General features: G+C 32.3%; 1 protein-coding gene across 1 annotated transcript in view; it reads right to left on the bottom strand.

The window, feature by feature from the left end:
- Positions 1–22,583, bottom strand: part of LOC115877727 (dynein heavy chain 2, axonemal) — a 129,843-nt gene that overhangs the window by 72,718 nt on the left and 34,542 nt on the right. The window contains exons 21-30 of the mRNA XM_030894014.1: positions 21,043–21,206; positions 17,988–18,157; positions 16,271–16,462; positions 14,164–14,301; positions 13,778–13,964; positions 10,100–10,311; positions 9,848–10,008; positions 7,244–7,482; positions 6,794–7,013; positions 6,225–6,387 (exon numbers count right to left, since the gene is read on the bottom strand). Of these exons, the coding sequence (XP_030749874.1) occupies positions 6,225–6,387; positions 6,794–7,013; positions 7,244–7,482; positions 9,848–10,008; positions 10,100–10,311; positions 13,778–13,964; positions 14,164–14,301; positions 16,271–16,462; positions 17,988–18,157; positions 21,043–21,206 (1,846 nt within the window). The remainder of the gene's footprint in view (positions 1–6,224; positions 6,388–6,793; positions 7,014–7,243; positions 7,483–9,847; positions 10,009–10,099; positions 10,312–13,777; positions 13,965–14,163; positions 14,302–16,270; positions 16,463–17,987; positions 18,158–21,042; positions 21,207–22,583) is intronic.

Genomic DNA, 22,583 nt, shown 5'->3' with positions numbered 1-22,583 from the left:
AAGTTTAGATTGGAAAGCCCGTAAAAATTTTAGGTCGCGAAATTATTTTGGGTCGCGACCGTTATACGCGATCTGGCGCTGCTATAGCGGTCGCTAAGAACAACGGCAAACAAAAACCTTTGACCTTTGCCTTTGACAAAAACAGAAATAATTTTCTCTTGTCAAAGTCAGAATCTTCAAAAATCATAATAATCTTTCAAAATCTAAACCGCTCTCATTAAAGAAATTCCGAAAAGTGTTTATAGCGTCCATTTTCAAAGTAATTATGGCTTTATGGAGTTTAATTCAAGTTTTATTTACTCCAATCGGTGATAATTGTGAAAAAGTGGCATTAAAAACTTAAAAAGCTGTGCTGTGAAGTGTGAACTGCAAAAACCATCGTGGATCGTGGCATAACGTCGGTTTCCAATGTTTCATAGGTATTTCATACATGCGTCCTTTGGACAGACCATAAAATAATTAACTAGAAAGAAGTGTCAACTCTGTGTTAAATCGTGGAAACACGATACGCCACCGAAAACCTTCATTGTCGTCTGGAGAACTAACTTTCCAATTGACAGGTTGACATGATAAGGACATGATGGCTTAATTTTCATTTCCGTTTCCGGTTATTCAATGGCGGGCCCTCTTTCAGTTTAAATGTATTTTGTATTTTTTCTTTTCATAAATAAAACCAAAAAATAATTTATTCACATATATTTATTTGAAATATGGAACAACGTGACTAAATAAATATAAAAATATAAGGGATTGTATTGTTTCAATACCAATTAGTTAATTATATGCACTTTTAACGTAAATTAGTTAAGGTATAAGCATGACTTACAGTAATTTGTAAATAAACACCCGCATTCGCAAACTTCAAGGACAGAAAACGGACACATGAACATGAAAACGAGAGCCTTATACAAAAACCTGAAAACAGAAAAACAATTTTTTTATACTAAAATTAACAATGTAAAAATATCATTAGGTATAAAATATAAATATACTGTTTAAAAAAAGCGTCCATTATTCCCAAAGAACCTGAACAGGACATAAATCAAAAGATGCAAAAAAGACTTTTAGTCGGATAACATAATCAGATTATCAGTCCGATTTATTGCATTATTGACAATAAATCGCACATACTGGAGATAACTAATGTTGGCTATAGTTAAAGGATCTTACCTTGCTGTAAATTGTTTCCATTTAAAAAAATCGCCGATCAAAGAGATTATAACACCATTTTCTTGCATCTAAAAAATGTAAAAACAGTGTTTATTTACTACCTATTTTTCATATACATGGGACATACCTACTACTGCAGAAACGTCATTTTCTCCAGGATTCTTCATGTAATATATATTTTATATACTTTATTACCTTTATATTTATAAATTTCAGCTGAAATATTAAATTGAACTTCCAAAACGAAACTAAACGGAATGAATTAAAATGGCGTCGAATATTTTCGAATTTGTTCTAGAACAAATCTGAAGTTGTCTCTGAAACTGAAATCTGTCAATTCTAAACTGTGAAGTTAGACAATAGTTAGACAAAAACAATGCTGTCCTTGTCTAGGCGGCCATACTTGTCGTGAGGAGAATGACAGGAATGACACTAATGACTGTTTCCAATTTTCCTATTTCACTGTCACCCCCCTGGGACAGACGACTTCCAACAAATGACAGAAAATACATTTAATCTGCGAATTAAAATGACAGAAACAACTGTCACTGATACCTATGTATTCCTTTGAATAAGAAGACTAAGGAAGGAGCATATCAAAAATCTTAGGTACACCGCGATGGGCCTCAAATATGGCCGACTTAAATTCCGGTTTATCAGTGTCGTTCTAATTTTATTTAAAAAATGTAAAACTATGATGTAGGGTAGACGTGGGGTAGACTCAATAATTTGTTGTTTTATTTTACGTCGTGAATAAATGTTGGTAATTATTAAAATTGTTATAAAAATATATAATTCTAATAAAAATAGATAAGTTATAATAAGTATTTATTACCACAAACATCCGATACGCTACTGAAGCAGGTAAGTCAAATTAACGTATCTAAATTTTTTGACATCTAATCTTTGACAAGTAATAAATAAAAGCTAAAATGCAAGAAAAATATATAATTTAGTTAATTTAAGTGAATTTCATAAATGATCGGTTTGGTTTGGTTTGGTACTACACGTATGTATATTATATAGTCACTTACTAGCGAAAAGTTGTTCCATTATTTCACTCAATTTTTGCCGAGATCTACCGCACGCTACACAACCAACTATTTTAGAGTCTTTTTCGATAAATCGCGATAGTGTCACTGTTAATTTAAGTGCTGCCACAATTTTCATCTAGATTTACTACCTTTATACAACTATCAGTAGTAGAATAAATAATAAATAACATAAAATAAGCTCCGTAAAGACTGACAAATCCACAAAATTTCAAATCAAATTCAAATGTGTCAAATGAATCGTCAAACAGAACTGTCAAGGATCCCCACCCTAAAGAGCTTTTATGGTGCTTTTTCCGCCCACCATACATGAATACATGGATAGCATTATGCTCCTTCCTTAGTCTTCTTATTCAAAGTATGTATTCTCTCGTTGAAAATACTTTACCAATAGATCATGACTATAGTTCTTTTTGTGTTACTCGTTTTGATATTTGATAAGGATTTAGCTTAAACGTATTAAGAATATTGTAATTTTTAGAATTTATATTTTAATTATATTAGAAGGCTTGAAAAATAATCATAAAAAAAACAATCACAAATATAAATCGTGATTGTTTTAAAGGATATTGTTTTACCATATTAACAACTACACCACCTCAAATAGTTTCTCAAAGCATAACTCCATTAAGTATGATACACCCCTTTTTGTAGAAAACTCTGTAAGTAATGATTTTTTTGCGTCCTATTTACAGAAAAATATATAAATGTATTATAATACACCAAAATGCATATAATGCAAACGCACGTTTTAGTAACTATAAGCGATACCAATTAAACTTTTGGTTACGTAATCGAGGGCGCGATTTTTAAATTCATTGTTGCCAACCTTGGACACATATTCGACGCCAGGCTGACTAACTGGAATTTAAATTTCCCGCTGGGGATTCAGGTGGTAGCTCTGCTGTAAAAAATGTCAAGATACCATTTTATTTATTTATTTCCTGACATTGTCATTCGTTTTGACATTTTAGTTTTGTATTACGAGTTTTTGGTTTAAATGAATTGTGTTGTGATACTTTAAGCTTAAAAAATTACTAGCAGACCTTGCAGTTGAACATTGTTCTTTTTAGAACATCTTTTAGTGCAAAGTTAACAAGATAGCTTAATAGCCTTTGGAAAAAACTCATCGCAACCTTATTAGAATATTTTGAACGTAAAAGCGGTAGTAGAGTAAGTAGATCGCCGAGTAGCGACAGAAACCGTCGGCTCTTTTGATGTGGTGGGACAAAATTTTCTTTCTCTCCGTTTTGACGTGTTTGACAGATAGACTACGTATTTAACTGCTCAACTTACGAAGTGGTCCTATAAACATGGTATACACTGCTCATAATTTGAAGTGGAATTAATTATAAAGTTTTATACATATTTTTTTTGTTTTGTTTTATCCTTAATTTCTTCTCTATTTATTCTCTTCTATCCTTCTCAATTTGAATGTATAAAATATCTTACAGCTAATAAATAATTAAAAAAACGATTCGTTGCCTAAGGTATACTTGAAATAAAGTATATAGAGGTATTTGATAAATGGTAACAGTGGCAAGTTCGCTTCTTCATATGACAGATAACCTACTTATTTCGCGCAGCCGCAAAGAAAATTGAAAACGGGACTGTCGCTACTTGTCGGTTTACTTACTCTGGCGGTAGTAATGGCCCTTTATGTCTCTTAATTGCTGTTAAGGAGGTGAGTTTTGTTGATGTAAATAATAACTATTTATATATTTCTAATTACTTTTTCCTAAAATATTTTGATTAAAAGAAAATTGTAACGAAAATATTTTCGTTACATTTTTCCTTTTATATCGTTTATCCGTTTTTTTATATATTATCGATTTTTTGCGGAACCTCGATAGTGGTACACATCACTAGCGATGGTTGTTAGTTTAAATTGTTTAAATATTTTATATATTTTCTGGTTGCCTATGGGTTACCGATAATAATTTGTTTATTTTTAATGAAAACGAAGGTTTATTATTAATATTTTGTTTAGTGTTAAATAATTAAGATGCAATTGTTACACACATTTTTTTGAAGGTATTTAGGAAATTTTATCGTATTTATTATTTTTACTATTAATTATAAATTTTTATATTGACATTTGGTACTTAACGCATGTCTAAATGAATGGGAGAATTCTATAAAGAGACTTGTTTTGCCGAAAATCACTCTCTCTCATCTCGATCTTCTTTGCTTAAACACCTAGTTTTTTTTTCCAGACACCGGCACGAGGTACGACTTGGAAATTATTTATTAGTTTTATTTTTTTTAACATTTCTTACTATCTAATATGATTTAATTATTTGATTTAATTATTTAATTAGCTTGTAACTTTAAATTCCTTTTTCTATTTTATCTTTTTATCTCACAGTTCATTTTTTATATCATTTCTTTATCTTCTTATCTTAGTAGCACGTGTATGGTAGTTTTGTAAAAATTTTTCTAATACCTTTAACTTTTATTTAGTACTAATTATTTTTATCTTTCTTATTTATGTACTGAGACGCAAGCTGTCGAACAGGAACCCGCAGAGGTGTTCGATTTAGCAATCTCAGGGGCCATGAATAGAATCAATCACTGCAGGAGTACTCTCAGAGACGAACCAGGAGGGACTCTGGTAAGTAAGGATTTTTTATAATATTTATATTATACGACTTATGTCACCTTTAACGAATCCTTGCTTGCCAGAAGGCAACTCTTGTTTATCTGGACCCTGTAGTGGTGGTGTCTATTGGCAGGCCATTCGACAGATAGATTTTTGTTTTTTGTTGTTTTTGGGTATCTGCCAAATTTACCTTACCTTATCTTTATCTTATTTGGCGGATGCATTATCTTTGTTCCTGGAGTGACATATCTTTTCTTTTAGTTTTTATCTGTCGAATTGCCGCATTTATCGTTTTTCGTATCTTATCCTATCTTTCTATCCTATCTATATATATCTTATCCTATCTTTCTATCTAGTTTTTTTAATTTATCTTTTAATATCGCATTTTAGTATTAACTTTTGTTCTAATTTAAATTTTCATATATTTCTAGTTTTTTTATCTTACATATTTTTTTATTCTTTTTACACGTGTCTACAAATTAAATCAAATAATTTACTGTAACAATATATATTTTTTTCAAGTCGTACCGAAGTGATTGTGGTGGTCTGAAATTTTCTAGAGAGAGAGAGCAAAATATTTTTCTTTTATATTTTTTTATAATTCTATATTTATATTCTTTAAATAGTTTGGACAATCTTTTCAATTATAACTTAATTTAAACTGTCATTGCCTATTTTCTTTTTTAAATTTTAATTATAATTTTTATTATAATAAGTACTGGTTGGATTTAGATATTGATTATTGTTTATTTGAATCACTAATATGTTGTTTAATCATAAGTTATTTTTATTGTACCTTCATTGGCAACCAACAGACAGTTCAATTGGTAATTTAGAACACCACCACAAAACTGGGTACTTATCAATTGTGTTCAGTAGAATACTGCTGTTTGTTATCTTCTAGGAAGATACGAGAATTGACCCTCCCCATAAGTAGCTCACGCACTGAGACTGGTGGAGTCTCACAATCTCTCCAACGTTAGCCGGACAATCACGCTACCCACCAGCGGACGAGTGCAGCGAAGAGGGTGAGGCCTTTCTCCCAACCAAACGAAGCAGAAACACTTAAGTATTCCAGTTGCATATCTAATCTCATATAATCGAGACTGTCACAGCCAATTACATTGATTGTTTATAATTGTTAATTAAATATAAGTCATTAATGACATTTTCTATTGTCTTATTTAATTCCAAAGCATACTTCCACAAACCAGTAACTTTTAGAATTTTGTGGGTTATAAAATATGTAAAAGTGGACAACGCTGTGCCTGTCAAGCTTAATCACGTGACTTAAAGTTTATTTGGTATCGCTTATATATTTACCATATTTACCTAAGGTGAACTGTTTTTAATTTATTTAACATTTTGTTTTATATTTATAATAAAACCATGAGACATACCTATCAGTTAGAGGGGTGATAACCAATCTTCCTGAATTTCCATTATACTCATATCCATAATTAAAATTCGTATTGGTTTGTTTGATGACACAATCGTCCGTTTCTCTATCCCAGTAGAATCTCAATTGAGAAAACCATTCGAATGCATTTGTGTCTCTACAATCTGATAAAAAATAGCCTATAGTAAAAATATTCACACATTTTTTTCTTTATTATTTTTTTTATTAAAGATGATAATGATGTATAAATTAAAAATAAAAAGTAAAGTATAACGTCTTCTTTTTGCTGCTAAGACTAATCTGCACAGGGCCTGCTTTGTTTACGCGGAATCCGAACCGCGGTCTTCGGCCATATCATTTTTAATTGCCTACCGACTTCGCGAGTGTCTAAATAAACTTTTACTCACGAGATATCCGATCTCATTCGGTCTCTAACCGGCGTGAATGAGCAGTTTATAGACGGTCACCCGTAAATCCTCTCGCATCGTCTAACGTCGCTTAACTTCGATGATCTATCGTGAACAGGTAGTGTTTACCCGAAATAAAAATAGAAAATAAACCAACACTAACTTGCTTTGTACAATCTATCTATGACATCTCTCGAATGTATTTCGATGGTTATCAAGGCGTTGGCTTTCAGTCTTTGTAGCTTAGTCAGCTCCCTTCTGCTCAGCTCCGAGAGCTTAGAAAGCACCTGATTCTGTTTCCTTCTCAGTCTTTTCAAAGGTTTCTTACTCTCCATCAACTTGGCATGGACTAAAGCCCTTGTACAGTCAGTCGTCCATTGTATCTAATAAAAAATAGTAGAAAATATTTAGCCATTTTTCAATAAATTATTTCTCTGGCTTAAAATTCAGCGCAGGAATTAATTCTGAACGGCAATGTACAGGGTGTTAATAATATATTCTAATGTAGCATGCATTTTTAAATATCCTTAAATACCTCAAAAACCAAAGATTTTAAACATATTAATTAAAAACCAAAGATTTTAAATTATTTTAACATCATAAAAATGCTTACCAAACTGCAAGCGTTGCACAGCTGTCCACAATTCGCCAGCAACCATTTGTCTCTCTTGTTCAAGTTCTTTTTCAATTCCCCTCTGCAAGGTTTAAAAGCAGTTCTTAGAGCTACTCTCATCGCTGTCTCCAATTGGAGAAGCCACAATTCAGTGGGTCCTTCCAATAGAAAAGGTTTTATAAATTCCGTCATCTCCCCGTCATCAGAAAACATTGCAAGACACTCCTGTTTGTTCAGTACTGAAGAAGAAAAAGCACTTATTATCAATGCAAATAAAAAAGATCCTTTTTGAATGGAACTTACTTACGCGCGCTGGGAGTAAAAATTGAAGGGCGTGACACACGAGCTAGCGTCACCACACGCGTCACACGACACACGTCAAGAAAAGTGGTAATGATCGAAAAAATGGTAGGTAAATCAATGAGGAAGTTGAGATGGGTTTGCCTATGCTCAGTAGCGTACGTAGAGAGAAGGATAAGCTTGTAACGAATATTTCACTCATGTACAAAAAATCCCATATGAAGGGGTAATTTTCGACAATGACACATTTGTCACTTACACGTAAATTATTTTTAATAGGTATTCTAAAAATGTCTCGATTTGGAAATGATTCTTTAAGTGCAATTAAAGAAATAGTTGCCGAAAGTAAGTCAAAAAACACTATAATTAATCACCAGTATGTATGGAAACAGTTTATGGACTTTATAAAACATAGAAACTACATTTTGGATGCGAACATCTCAATCTCGGCACTGGCCAATATTTTGACCGATTGGACATTTAATATGAAAAGGAAAAACGGCCAAAACTATAAGGATTTTACGGTAAAAACTATTTGGAATATAACAGCCAAGCTATTAATGGAAAAATACCAAAAAGAATATAATATTTAATTTAATACTTTTACTGACACCGAATTTAAAATACCCCGGGAGGCAAAAAGTGCCAAAAGGAAGGAATTGCAGATGGACCCTCTAAAAAGAAAAGAAAGCTCTAAGGCACTCAAATAGGAAGAATTCAAATTGATGGTACGAAATTGTAATGAAAGATGTCCCGATTGTTAGCAAAAAAAAATATTTTTTGTATTATCCTACGAATTGGCATGGCGAGGAGGAGAGGCAAGAAAATGTTTTGTTTCCTATTGTAAAAATGATATTGATATAGGACAACCCACCGGTCGGATTGAATACAACTCGATATTCGATAAAACCACTCAAGGAGGAGATAAACCTTGTGCTCCGTCAAAATGGCTGGTCATGTCATAAATAGAGGTTAACCGGATATATGTCCAATAACTTTGAATAAGAAGACTTAGGAAGGAGCATAAAGCTATCCATGTATTCATGCATGGTGGGCGGAAAAAGCACCATAAAAGCACTCTAGGGTGGGGATCCTTGACAGTTCTGTTTGACGATTCATTTGACACATTTGAATTTGATTTGAAATTTTGTGGATTTGTCAGTCTTTACGGAGCTTATTTTATGTTATTTATTATTTATTCTACTACTGATAGTTGTATAAAGGTAGTAAATCTAGATGGAAATTGTGGCAGAACTTAAATTAACAGTGACACTATCGCGATTTATCGAAAAAGACTCTAAAATGGTTGTGTAGCGTGCGGTAGATCTCGGCAAAAATTGAGTGAAATAATGGAACAAGTTTTCGCTAGTAAGTGACTATATAATATACATACGTGTAGTAAACCGATCATTTATGAAATTCACTTAAATTAACTAAATTATATATTTTTCTTGCATTTTAGCTTTTATTTATTACTTGTCAAAGATTAGATGTCAAAGAATTTAGATACGTTAATTTGACTTACCTGCTTCAGTAGCGTATCGGATGTTTGTGTTAATAAATACTTATTATAACTTATCTATTTTTATTAGAATTATATATTTTTATAACAATTTTAATAACTACCAACATTTATTCACAACGTAAAATAAAACAACAAATTATTGAGTCTACTCCACGTCTACCCTACATCATAGTTTTACATTTTTTAAATAAAATTAGAACGACACTGATAAATCGGAATTTAAGTCGGCCTATATTTGAGGTCTATCGCGGTGGACCTAAATTTTTTGATATGCTCCTTCCTTGGTCTTCTTATTCAAAGTCCAATAAGGCTATTCAAAAAATTTATGGAAACAAGAAAATTAATTAATGTTCCAAGATTGTTTTTAACTGTAAATCCTTCCTGGAAAATGGGTAAATGGTTCAAGAACCTTCCTGTTGGGAAAAATACGATTGCTCAATGGGTGTCTATCGAAGCGAAAAAATCAGGTTTAGCTACGGAGAAATTAAAAATTACTAATCATTCGCTACGTGCAACAGCTGTGTCGACACTAGCAAAGAAGGGGATCGAGGAGAACACATTGGTCAAAATAACTGGGCACGCAAACCCGAAGTCAATTAAACCTTACCTTCAACTCGATGATGAACATCATGCAAATTTGCAAATTATAGAAAAATGCATGTGAAAGTCCCGTAAACAGTCGTGTGTAATCCTATGTGTAATATACGTATGACATAGCTTTATCCACGAAATTTATAAATATCTAAGGCTTCAACAGACTGTGTAGAAAAATCTAATACCTTGATTTTTTTGGATTTTGATCTTGGTCAAGTTATCGAAGAGTTTCTTCAGATGGATTTGTACTAGTTCGGGCTTCTTGGAATTACCCAGGATTTCCAACATGTCGTCGTTGGATATGAAGTAAAACCTCGGAAATATGTGTCGTTTGGTCTCCAGGTACCTAAATTATCCAAAAAAAGATAAGAATCAAACATATTAACTTCTATTTAAGTTGTATGAAAAAAACTGTGATAAAAATTAAATGAATCTACCTTTCTAAAGCTCTCTGCATGAGATCCAGTTTATCATTCATTTTAATCAATTTCTGGTATAAATATGGAGCAGGTTTATAATGGGTGGCTTTCAGGGCTGATTTTGAGAAATATAGTCTTGTAGAAACGTCCCTCCATTCATCTGTTATATTGTCGAAATCTACCGATTCTTTAGGTAGTTGCTTTCGTATGTCTTCTCCAAAAAATATATTCTAGAAAAAAACAATCAAAATTTTTAGCGAACAACAATATAGTACAAATAAAATACTGTAAATCTACGCTATTGAACAATGCGTACAACTTATCTTAGATGAGAGTTTTAATTTTGACCTGTTGACCATCAAAACCAGTAAAACATTAATAGCTATTGTTAATTTTAAATTTCTCGTGTTTCCCAACGAGAAATTCAAAATTTAAAATGAATTCCCTCGAATTTATCTAACAAAGAAAGCTGAAATACCGTCATACAATTTTAATAACAAAGACTGAATAATAAATATTAATATTTCACCAGACTTAAAGATGCTACAGAAAAAGCAGAAGCAAGAGAAATTAAAACAGAACACTATAAAGGAAACGCCCAGTCCCAATTTTAACTTATGACCGTTGATTGTTTGATTGTAAAAAATAGCTGACAATGATACTATACTCTGTTTTTTTTTTTCTCAGGTAAGATTTCGATAGACGATGATAGAAAAAAGGCAGATGACGTCCATAGCAATCCATTTATTTAACTAAAAAAAGTTTCTAATATTTTTTAAGTTTACTATGGATGAGTGTATATATAAATCCGTCATGCGTCATCTCTTGTTGTTTTTAACCAGTTTTATTGACGGAAAGATGAACGACAAACGAACGCCGATGCGTGTGAACCTTTGAATAAGAAGACTAAGGAAGGAGCATAATGCTATCCATGTATTCATGCATGGTGGGCGGAAAAAGCACTCTAGGGTGGGGATCCTTGACAGTTCTGTTTGACGATTCATTTGACACATTTGAATTTGATTTGAAATTTTGTGGATTTGTCAGTCTTTACGGAGCTTATTTTATGTTATTTATTATTTATTCTACTACTGATAGTTGTATAAAGGTAGTAAATCTAGATGGAAATTGTGGCAGAACTTAAATTAACAGTGACACTATCGCGATTTATCGAAAAAGACTCTAAAATAATATCTGACAAACGAATCTAAAACAGGGGAAGGAATTCGGGCAAAAAAAGTCGATGTTGTCACGTTTAATTATAGAAAAGCAAAGTTGCTCGATATTACCTATAAATTGAATATATTTTAGTTCATTTCAGCATACATAATTATATATATGCTAATATGTTGATGTAGTTCTTATTGTAATAATGTATATTTATCTAATTAACAGTTTTCGTTCATTCTGCCTATTATAAAAGGTAAAGTATTTCCTTAAGATAATGTCCGCTTAGGGTAAGCTGGCAACGCTGACAAAATTCATCATGGCATCCCGGATTCAACCAGTCTGATTGGTCGAGATTCTCGCACGTCTTGCCGCCGTTACCCCCAACTTTATGCCCCTCTCTAGGAATAGTAGAAACAGTCACTATTATTGAAGAATCCAGTGGCGGGGTTATTGTATTGTGTTTTATATCTTTAACTTGATTCGTGTTTATTGTAATTAGTACACGCGTTTTTACAAATATTACTATATTTGGCAAATGACTAAACAAAATGTAGGTACATTTAAAGTAAAATAATATTATAAACTTTACTGGAAAATATAAAAATTCCTGATATATTTTTATGAAACACCGCACGCTCGTCGATATTTTATGAATAAAATCGGTCATGATTTTAGAAAATTGCGATCCCCTCACCGTTGCCCCGTTGTTTCAGATCCGTTTGTCAGACTGTAGTTGGTTGTGTAGCGTGCGGTAGATCTCGGCAAAAATTGAGTGAAATAATGGAACAACTTTTTGCTAGTAAGTGACTATATAATATACATACGTGTAGTAAACCGATCATTTATGAAATTCACTGAAATTAACTAAATTATATATTTTTCTTGCATTTTAGCTTTTATTTACTACTTGTCAAAGATCAGATGTCAAAGAATTTTGATACGTTAATTTGACTTACCTGCTTCAGTAGCGTATCGAATGTTTGTGTTAATAAATACTTATTATAACTTATCTATTTTTATTAGAATTATATATTTTTATAACAATTTTAATAACTACCAACATTTATTCACAACGTAAAATAAAACAACAAATTATTGAGTCTACCCCACGTCTACCCTACATCATAGTTTTACATTTTTTAAATAAAATTAGAACGGCACTGATAAACCGGAATTTAAGTCTGCCATATTTGAGGCCCATCACGGTGCACCTAAGATTTTTGATATGCTCCTTCCTTAGTCTTCTTATTCAAAGATTTCAAAGAAAGGTGTGAACTAGTCTTAAGATTTTTGAGAGTTGTCAAACTCTTGCCAATTTATAGGTTATAATTTTGTGTCAAATTATGTCAAATAGAAATGATAAATATTTTGCATTTTGAACTGTTATTACGTGTGTTTCGTGTTTTTTTAAAATTAAGTGGAGGAAAACTCGCAGGAAAATTAAGTGTTGACCCAGACCATAGTTTACGGTTAACATTCGCTGCCCAGAGACCGCCAGAGACAGTTTGCCAGAGATTATGGCCAGAGAGATGTATTAGCCACAAATAATGTTTGTATACTATCTGTATATGACCCCAAAAACTGGAGTGTCTGTAAAATACCAGCACACGATAGGTAAATAATAATCATATTGAATAATTATATTGATAAGTGTAACAATAAATGCAGGAAGTTGCTTGAGCTTGAAAGCCGGAAATCTTTTTTATATCTTTTTCGGTATGTGCTTTTTTTTTAAATAAACCCTTGCTTGTTTTGTATTAACACCAGGGTTCGGAAGTAGTTAATTAAGACGTAATTTACCTGATTAACTACGTGTAGTTTTTCTTCAAAAACTACGTCTTTTCCCGTTCATTAACTACATGAAAACTACGTTAATAAACTATGTATTGATATTATGAATAATTTTCCTTTGTATGAGGTGTAATAGAGATAATATGATGTAAATATTATATTTAAAGCCATATTTCTTCTGTTTTCTTAAATACATTATGTGTTTTTAAAGCTTCAACTTATTATAACCTCACCTCAAACCTTTGATATTTGAAAGTTACATACATAGGTTACATAAACTACACCCTCTACATAAACTACATTAACTACATGTAATGTAGTTTATGTAGTTTTTAAAAGTAACATGTAGTTTTCCGAACGCTGATTAACACATACTGTAATTGTTTTTAATAAAATAACTCGATTAGATTTTCTCAATTTTATACAGTTTTTTTCACAATATTTTGAAGCAATCACTTGTCACTTAAATTTTAAATAAAATAGCTTTGTTCTCTGTAACGATCCCTGACTAACCCCTGACAAATCAGCGACAAATAACCGATTTATCAACTACGCATGCGCGGTTCAAAACAGGTTTGGGATTGACACTTCTCCGCGAACGCGTTTTGTACATTTGTTTCGAACTTTTAAATTAACGATTACAGTTAATTAAAACCGCAGTAAAATCCACAAAACTTCTTGGTAATTATTAATCATACAGACAAAATACATAGATTAATAATTGTTATTATTCACCTCTAAATAAAGCCATTGCCTTTGAACCTGTAGGGCCATTTCTAGAGTCTCCATAACGTAGGACAAGGTTCTCTCCCAATAATCCACGACTTTGGTGAAGGGTTCCACGAATCTGGTACTCTTCATTGTAGACAACTGCATGATATTTTCTTCTAAGGCAGCAAAACAGTCGTCAACACTCTTAATCCTAAACAAAGCCGAAATAAAATATCAATCATTGTAGTACCATTTTAAGAAAATCACCACTAAATCAAAAACTAAGCAAGTATTCATGCAAAAACTATCGTAAAAGGAAAAATTCACATTTACAAGGTATTTTTGCAGAGAATAAAAAAGCACTGTGACCGGGTATAGCTATGAATGTGAATTCAGCCCAGCCCTCATACCTATACACAGTTCTATCTTTGTATGGAATCAATTCTATCTGCATCTTATTCCATATTTCCACAATGGCTCTCAATCCCTTCTCAATTTGCAACTCCATGGTTGCAGCGTTTGATATCTCGTTGATATCTTCAGCAAACCTAAAATTTTATCGAACATTTCACACGTTTTTAGTAAAAAAATAAAAAAAAACAACGCTTTATTGTGCAAAAAGCCAAAACAGCTTCATCGACAAAGCACTCACAAACAACAAAATCACAAAAAAATACAAACAACAAAAAATACACAATACAAATAATACAATTCAAAAAAATTTAAGTCTTTAAAATTACAAAAAGAATATACATGGACAATTTTAGAACAGTACGCAGTAAATAGATATAATTTTAAAGTTATAGAATATTAAATACTTGACCTTTGACCAGTGTGTGAGATGATCAAAATTTTAAAATTCAAAATTGTTCATAATTAAACATCAACAAAAAGTCGTTTACCGCATATAGGGCTTCTCCAGTAGGTATGATTTTAGAGCCTTGCAAATGCGGGAAAGAATGAAAGCGACTTGATATTCAAAGGCAGATGATTGTACATTTTTTTGGCATTGTACAGTATTGAACCTTTAACTAGTTCTGAGCTCGGGGTTGGCAGATAAAGATCGTGCTCTGCATTCCTAAGTGGATAGTTATGAGATGGCCTTTCGGGAATAGCAGATATGTACTTGCGGATTAAGCAAACGGATTCAAAAATGAATAAAGAAGGAAGAGTCAGTATTTTCAAATTTTTAAAGAAATTCTGGCAGTGAGTTTTACTGTTCAGTCCCAATAAATATCGAACTGCTCTCTTTTGAAGTCTGAAAACACGATCAAATTTTGTTGCGCAGCAAGTACCCCAGAATGGAAGGACATAACGAAGATGTGACTCAAAAAGGGCATAATAGGCTATTCTAGAGGTTGAGAAGTTAAGTTCCTTAGAAACTGATCTTAGCGTAAAACAGGCAGCGCTTTCTTTGATAGAACTTCAATATGAAAGTCCCATTTTAACGAGTTGTCTACAACAAGTCCTAAAAATTTCCACGACGTCAATAGTGGTGTTATTAAGTACAAAAGGTTGTATAGTACTTTTATATGACAAAACTTTAGTTTTTGATAGGTTGAGGCATAGGAGATTAGAATCGCACCAAGACTTAATGGTGCGTAAGTCACTGGATATAGTATCATATAGCGCCGCAACATCTGGGCCGCTCCAAGTGAAACTAGTATCGTCCGCAAAGAGGCAGATTTTACCGCTAATGTCTAGATTTGCAAGTAAATTAATTTTCCAGTAAGATTCAGAACCAATCAGATATCACAATATCAGTTTTTTACTAATATAATATAATATAATAAAAATAAACGGTTGTTATACTGTTGTTTGAACAAACTAATTAGTACGAGAGCTAGCAACGTTTTCGAGAAAGTATTTTAAGACGTCTGGCTCTTTGATATATCTTTTACTATGCTCTCTAGAAGAGCATGTGGCCCGTCTGGCTGCCGGTAAACGTTGCGTTCCCTACTGCGCATTGAAAGAAGATCCTTTATTTTTAGTAGTCCTTTAAATTCTAGTATTGAATATAAATCAAACATGTCTCCATAGCGCAGTGCGTAGAGTTTCCGACCACGAACCGATGATTCAGAGTTCGAATCCGGGTCAGGGCAAAGACTTTTTTATTTTATTTTCGTTTATATTCTGATAGTAAAGTATTAAATAATTCTGGTGATTAAAAAAAACAAATATTTAATACTTTACTATCAGAATATAAACGAAAATTAAATAAAAATGTCTTTGCCCTGACCCGGAATCGAACTCTGAATCATCGGTTCGTAGTCGAAAACTCTACGCACTGCGCGATGGAGACATGTTCGATTTATATTCAATACTAGAATTTATAGGACTAAATTAATAAAAAATATAGGATCTTCTTCCGATGTGCAGTAGTGAATGCAACGGGTATCGGCAGCCAGACGGGCCGCATGCAGTTTCAGAGAGCATAGTAAAAGATATATCAAAGAGCCAGACGTCTTAAAATACTTTCTCGAAAACGTTGCTAGCTCTTAGACTATATAGACATACTTGTGCATCTCCATGGCGTATATCGCTTCGAGGTTAAACTCTGGACTATTCTCATCGAATTCTATACCAACTGCCTTCCTAACCTTCTCCCAATGTCTTGGTCTCATTGCTGGATTCTTCAAATCTCCTAGCAGTGGTAGAGTTCTTCTAAAAGCGTCTACTTGAGCTCTTGTATCTTCCAGGATCTTCCAACTAATATAATAAATGTTATAATGCAGAGAGAATAAACTTCCAATTTTAATAATATACAGGGTGGTCTGAAATGTATTTCAGAAACTTTCAGAAACAAATACTCAGAAAAAAAAAAGGGTGTAGAAGTTTCATTTTTATTTCGATTTTTTCCAAATAATTTCTGAAGTAACGTCAATATTTGGATGAAAATTGGTGTCTTGGAGTTTTTTGACATGAGAAATTTGATTTTGATGTCAATATGACTCCTAGTAGTTTCCAGAGGGCGCCACCTACTTATTTTTGACTGGTTTGAAGAGTAATAACTTTTCGTCCGTACCTGTATAAAACTACTGAGTAAAAAATATACATTTACGATGGTTTTTATATAAAAAAGATCTCTTGGTTAAAATCGCTAGGAGTAATGGTTTTCGAGATATTTGGAATCGAAATTATCAATACCTGTCATCATTGACATAAATTAACATGTTGACTAAATAGTGATTAGACTGAAATCAAAAATTTGAACTGTTTCTGTGCCAAAAGTTCAACAGAAACTGTTCTATCATCATTTTTTGCAGAAAAATTTATGATTAATTTAAAAAATAAACATTTCCCAAATTTATTATTTCAGTGAAATAACTATCTACTCAACGTGTTTATTTTTCGTCAATAATGACATGTATTGTCTATTTCCATTCTAAATATCTTAAGAACGGTTGCTCGTAGCGATTTTTACAAAGAGATATTTTTTACGTAAAAAGTCACAGAGATGTTTATTTTTTCGCTCGGTAGTTTTATACAGGTACGGACAAAAAGGCTTCAAGAACAAAAATTATGCTTCAAAACAGTTAAAACACATGTAGGTGGCGTCCTCTACTGGTAGGAGTCATATTTATTTAAGAGAAGCTTCTCCTATGTCATTTTTAAACTATATAACAGCATACCGTCAGAATTGAAAAAACTAGCACCACTGACTTTCAAAACCAATCTTAAAAGAATGTTACTTGAAAATTGCCTTTCCTTTGTAGATTAATTGATTATAATTTTTTTTTATTACTATCAGACATCTATAAAATGTCCATATATTGTTTTTTTTGTACCATTAATTTGTATTTGGAGCTGAACGAGAACAATTATTTAATTGATTTCAGTCTCCTTTTTTGCACTAATTTATATTTTATTATACATATATTATTTGTAATAGCTTTTGTTACATTTTTTTGCAAAATAAACTTTATATATTATATATTATTATATATATTATATTGACACCAAAATCAAATTTCTCATGTCAAAAAACTTCCAGACACCAATTTTCATCTATATATTGACGTTACTTCAGATATTATTTGGAAAAAATTGAAATAAAAATGAAACTTCTACACCCTGTATCTCCGAAACTAAAAATTTTAGGACATACATACATATAAACTTTTTTACTTATTTTTATCTGCCGAATATGCTGCCGAAGTTTCCGGAATACAGTATATTTTACAGAAGTTTCCAGAACAAGAAATCAAAAGTTTAAAACTGGTTTTGTTATTACTTTTTCTCTTGGAGTTCTCTACACAATCTGGTTAGTTTTCTGAACAACACCAAAGCGGTCTCTTCCATGTCGGTTGTTTCTATAGTCCAGAATTCACCCGATTTGTAACTGTTCCAGGCTTTGCTCCATTGGGCTGCCAAGTCCCAAACTTGTTCCAGAGAAGTTAACTCCTACGTGGCATGAAAATATTAAATTTTAATTCAAGAGTGTTGTAAGGTGGCATCCACAAATTACGTGAGACATTCTTGAGGATTTTTTGACTCACCTACCCCACTAATCTCACGTAAGATTTTTCAAAATTTGTATTTTGAGTATAAATGCGTTGGTTTTATTTAAAAAACAGAGTTGTTTTATTTTTTTATTAATATTAATATAGACTAGTATTTGAGATTGTAGGTATAGATTGCAATCTAACATCTCAGTGATAACATTAAATAATATTTAAATGGGAATTACTAAAATTAAGAGGGAACACTCATTCTAATTCAGTCCATGGAGACTAGGGTACGATCTCAAGAATAACTGCTGGTACTAACAAATCCATGTTATTTTTAGTAAAATCATCTGTGATTTAAGCTTGATTTTCATGCATCCGTTATCCGTTGATACGATGGTCGATGGTCCGACGCGACGGCTCTCTGATTGGTCATAGCGTTTTCGCGCCACTTTTCATCCGTAAATTTTTTACTCCAGCCCGTCAACGGAGACGTTTTGACACTTTTTTGACAAATTTAGGCTGCATTTCGTTGCAAAACCAGGCGAACCAGACCGGTAAACTACGGTAAAGAGCGGTTCCTGAAAAAAATCGGTTTGATACGGAACGGTTTTGGTAAAATACTGGAAACGTCAAATGTTGACGTTTTCTAAATTTCAACACCTCTATTATAAAATTTATCTTTTATGCATTTTTAATGTACCTATTCTCTGTTTTTACCTTTTCTTCTTCTTTTCAATGGAGTTTAATATTGAAAACTACTTTTTTAATAAACTGTTAAACTCGTTAGACAGCTCAAGTGCAGATTTGCAGGTCCAATATTAAAACAGATCAATAATAAAGAAACAAATCTAATCAATATTTATATATTTACAGCTTACAAAACATTCACGATTACTTGCTGTCTTCTTTTTCATGTTTTCATTAAATGTTCCTGACTTTAAGAAACAATGGCTGCATGATAAGTTTAAATGGTCCTAAAAAGTCATTCTATTTAGTTAATGAAATTTATTTACCTTTACTGCCTACCTCCATTGTTTTTGGATGTAAATACAAAATATTATAACAAATTTCAGATATTAAATGAGAATTTCACTGGAACTTCCAATATTTGCTTGATTTCTGTCACATAAATGACATTGATTGACAAATAAAACCAGAAAAACCAGCCTTCTCACGCTGGTTAGTTTGGTGACAGTTATAACCTTTGAATAAGAAGACTAAGGAAGGAGCATAATGCTATCCATGTATTCATGCATGGTGGGCGGAAAAAGCACTCTAGGGTGGGGATCCTTAACAGTTCTGTTTGACGATTCATTTGACACTTTTGAATTTGATTTGAAATTTTGTGGATTTGTCAGTCTTTACGGAGCTTATTTTATGTTATTTATTATTTATTCTACTACTGATAGTTGTATAAAGGTAGTAAATCTAGATGGAAATTGTGGCAGAACTTAAATTAACAGTGACACTATCGCGATTTATCGAAAAAAACTCTAAAATAGTTGGTTGTGTAGCGTGCGGTAGATCTCGGCAAAAATCGAGTGAAATAATGGAACAACTTTTCGCTAGTAAGTGACTATATAATATACATATCTTTTATGAAATTCACTTAAATTAACTAAATTATATATTTTTCTTGCATTTTAGCTTTTATTTATTACTTGTCAAAGATTAGATGTCAAAGAATTTAGATACGTTAATTTGACTTACCTGCTTCAGTAGCGTATCGGATTGTATCGGATGTTTGTGTTAATAAATACTTATTATAACTTATCTATTTTTATTAGAATTATATATTTTTATAACAATTTTAATAACCACCAACATTTATTCACAACGTAAAATAAAACAACAAATTATTGAGTCTACCCCACGTCTACCCAACATCATAGTTTTACATTTTTTAAATAAAATTAGAACGACACTGATAAACCGGAATTTAAGTTGGCCATATTTGAAGCCTATCGCGGTGTACCTAAGATTTTTGATATGCTCCTTCCTTAGTCTTCTTATTCAAAGATTATAACCGAATTTTTCAGGAACCGTGTTCCGTAATAAGAAAACTTTCAGAAAACCGATAGAAACGGAACATAAAACCATAACCAAGGTAAGCAACGGAATACACCCTTAATCTAACCTTAATAAAAATATAATAGTACAAGAGCTAGCAACGTCGAAAAACGAGAATTTTAAGAAAGCTGGTTGTTTAATATATCTTTTGCTATGCTCTTCTGTGCTCTTATGACAAAATACGACCGTCTGACTGCCGGTAGACTACTGCGGTTCATTACTGCCTATTACATCTGTACAGGGTATCCAATTTTCGTGTGTTTTATGGGATTTCTCGTTTATGAGTAGAGATACAATGATGCGATTTTCACACTACTTTGCTACTTTTCTATGAAACTAAATATGCTACACATATGTTTGTCCTAGCTTCCTTAGTTCCTGAAATACAGTACGAATGTGTGATGCGCAGTAGTGAACAGATGTTGAATACAGATATGATGCGCAGTAGTGAACACAACGTCTACCAACAGCCAGACGGTCCGTACTCTGTCCAGGAGAGCATAGCAAAAGATATATTAAAGAAGCAGGTTTCTTAAAGCAGCGTTAAATCGTTATGGAAATGAAAATATAAAATGACACCAATAACAAGCAAATCGTATATCCGATGAACGCAAGCATGAAAATACAGTAAATTAAAATAATGCGTAATTTTCTAACCAATCAAAGTCTTTAAATACAACCAATAAAATTAATATCGTATTATCGTATCGTCGGATAACGGATGCATGCATATCAAGCTTAAGGATAATTTAAAAAAAAAAAAATTACGGTCTCCAACTTGGCCATTTCCATGCACTCGTCATAACTGAGACCAAAAATGGCCAAATTCGCTCGAAGCTTGTCATCGTTCTCCTTCATGTCCTTCAGGCACATCCTCATATGGGCCAAATAGGCCAGCCCGTCTTCAATCGACCAGTCAGAAGTAAATGGACCTAATGGGTTTTATTGTGAGATTATTAATATTTTAATTAATTTAACATCTTAAATTTTTTTATGTATTTTAAAGAAGTTTCTCAAGAGTGGCTCATCCCTATAACTTTTTTTTATTTTTGCAGATATAAACGAGATTTGGTATGTTAGTATATGACATGAATTAAGATTGATTGACGTATTCAATTGTTTTCGATTATTTCCTGTTTCACCGGAAATGACCACAAATTTTGATTTTTAAATGACACACAGTGGGGTATTTGACACTGATAGTTGAGCGAAATTTTTTTATGTAGACCTTATATAAATTATTGCTATTTTCAATTAAAGAGGAAATAATATGAACAAAATAAAGGATAATTCGTCGATTCTAAAAAAAGAAAGGAAAATCACTGTTCCAGTGTTTCCACGGTCAGTGCCAGCAGTAATATCGCAACTACTACTACTAATGCTACGACTGATCCGCGAGCAATGCCCATACCACTAAAGTCGCTACTAATGCCAAATTGTGCTATACTGCTAATGGCACTAATGCGATCGCTTTGTACACAACAATGCCATCGCGGTTTACACCTCGCATTAGTATATCACTGATTGGCAAATTAGAGAGGAAACCAAGAATGTTTTCTCATTTTATCAGCAAAATCGCAAAAAGTCGCAGTATTTTATTTTACTGTATGAAAGCCCAATGTTTACTAAGTAAAACGTATATAGACAATATGCTGAATTCTTCGAAATGCGCAACTAAATCTCTAAGTATAATAAAAATGTCACAAATTTAATCAAATTTTCTGAACGCCTAACTTTTTGTTGCAAAAAAAATCGTTAGTATAGAGAATATCAAAATAAATAATACGTTTATGTAGAATACATACCTGCAGCTTGGTGAGCCATTTTCAATCAAAACAATAATATAAACGTAAAAAGAGCACAAGAACAACAACAATTTATAATTTTAAACATAAAATTTAGCCATTTACCTCTTATCTGTGAGAAGTAACAACTTTGACGTTTCGTTGAAACAAATGAATGCAACTAAACACACCCATAGCAAAGCCACTCATGGCAGAGATGATTTAACTTATCATTTATCTTTTTTTGGGAAATCTTAAACACATTTGCTTTTTCGAATTTCGATCACCTTTTTCATGCTAATACCCCACCGTGTGACACCTTGACAATTGAATTATGATTAAAAATACGATTTGGGCATCTTAACGGGCCGGGACAAGACACGAAAAACATTTTTTTAACACAACCATGGCACCCTAGATTAAGATTTAAAATACAATCTTTTTTAAGCTAGAATGTCAAAAGTTGACATATGATACGTCATTCTATTCAGAGTGTCATTTTCTATCGACTGAGTTAAAAAATAC

The sequence above is a fragment of the Sitophilus oryzae genome, unplaced genomic scaffold, assembly GCF_002938485.1.
Source record: "Sitophilus oryzae breed Bouriz unplaced genomic scaffold, Soryzae_2.0 scaffold_1498_pilon_pilon, whole genome shotgun sequence".
In the NCBI taxonomy this organism is placed as follows: Eukaryota; Metazoa; Arthropoda; class Insecta; order Coleoptera; family Curculionidae; genus Sitophilus; species Sitophilus oryzae.
The sequence above is the reverse complement of the archived record's forward strand: the minus strand, read 5'-3'. Positions and strand labels throughout refer to the sequence as shown.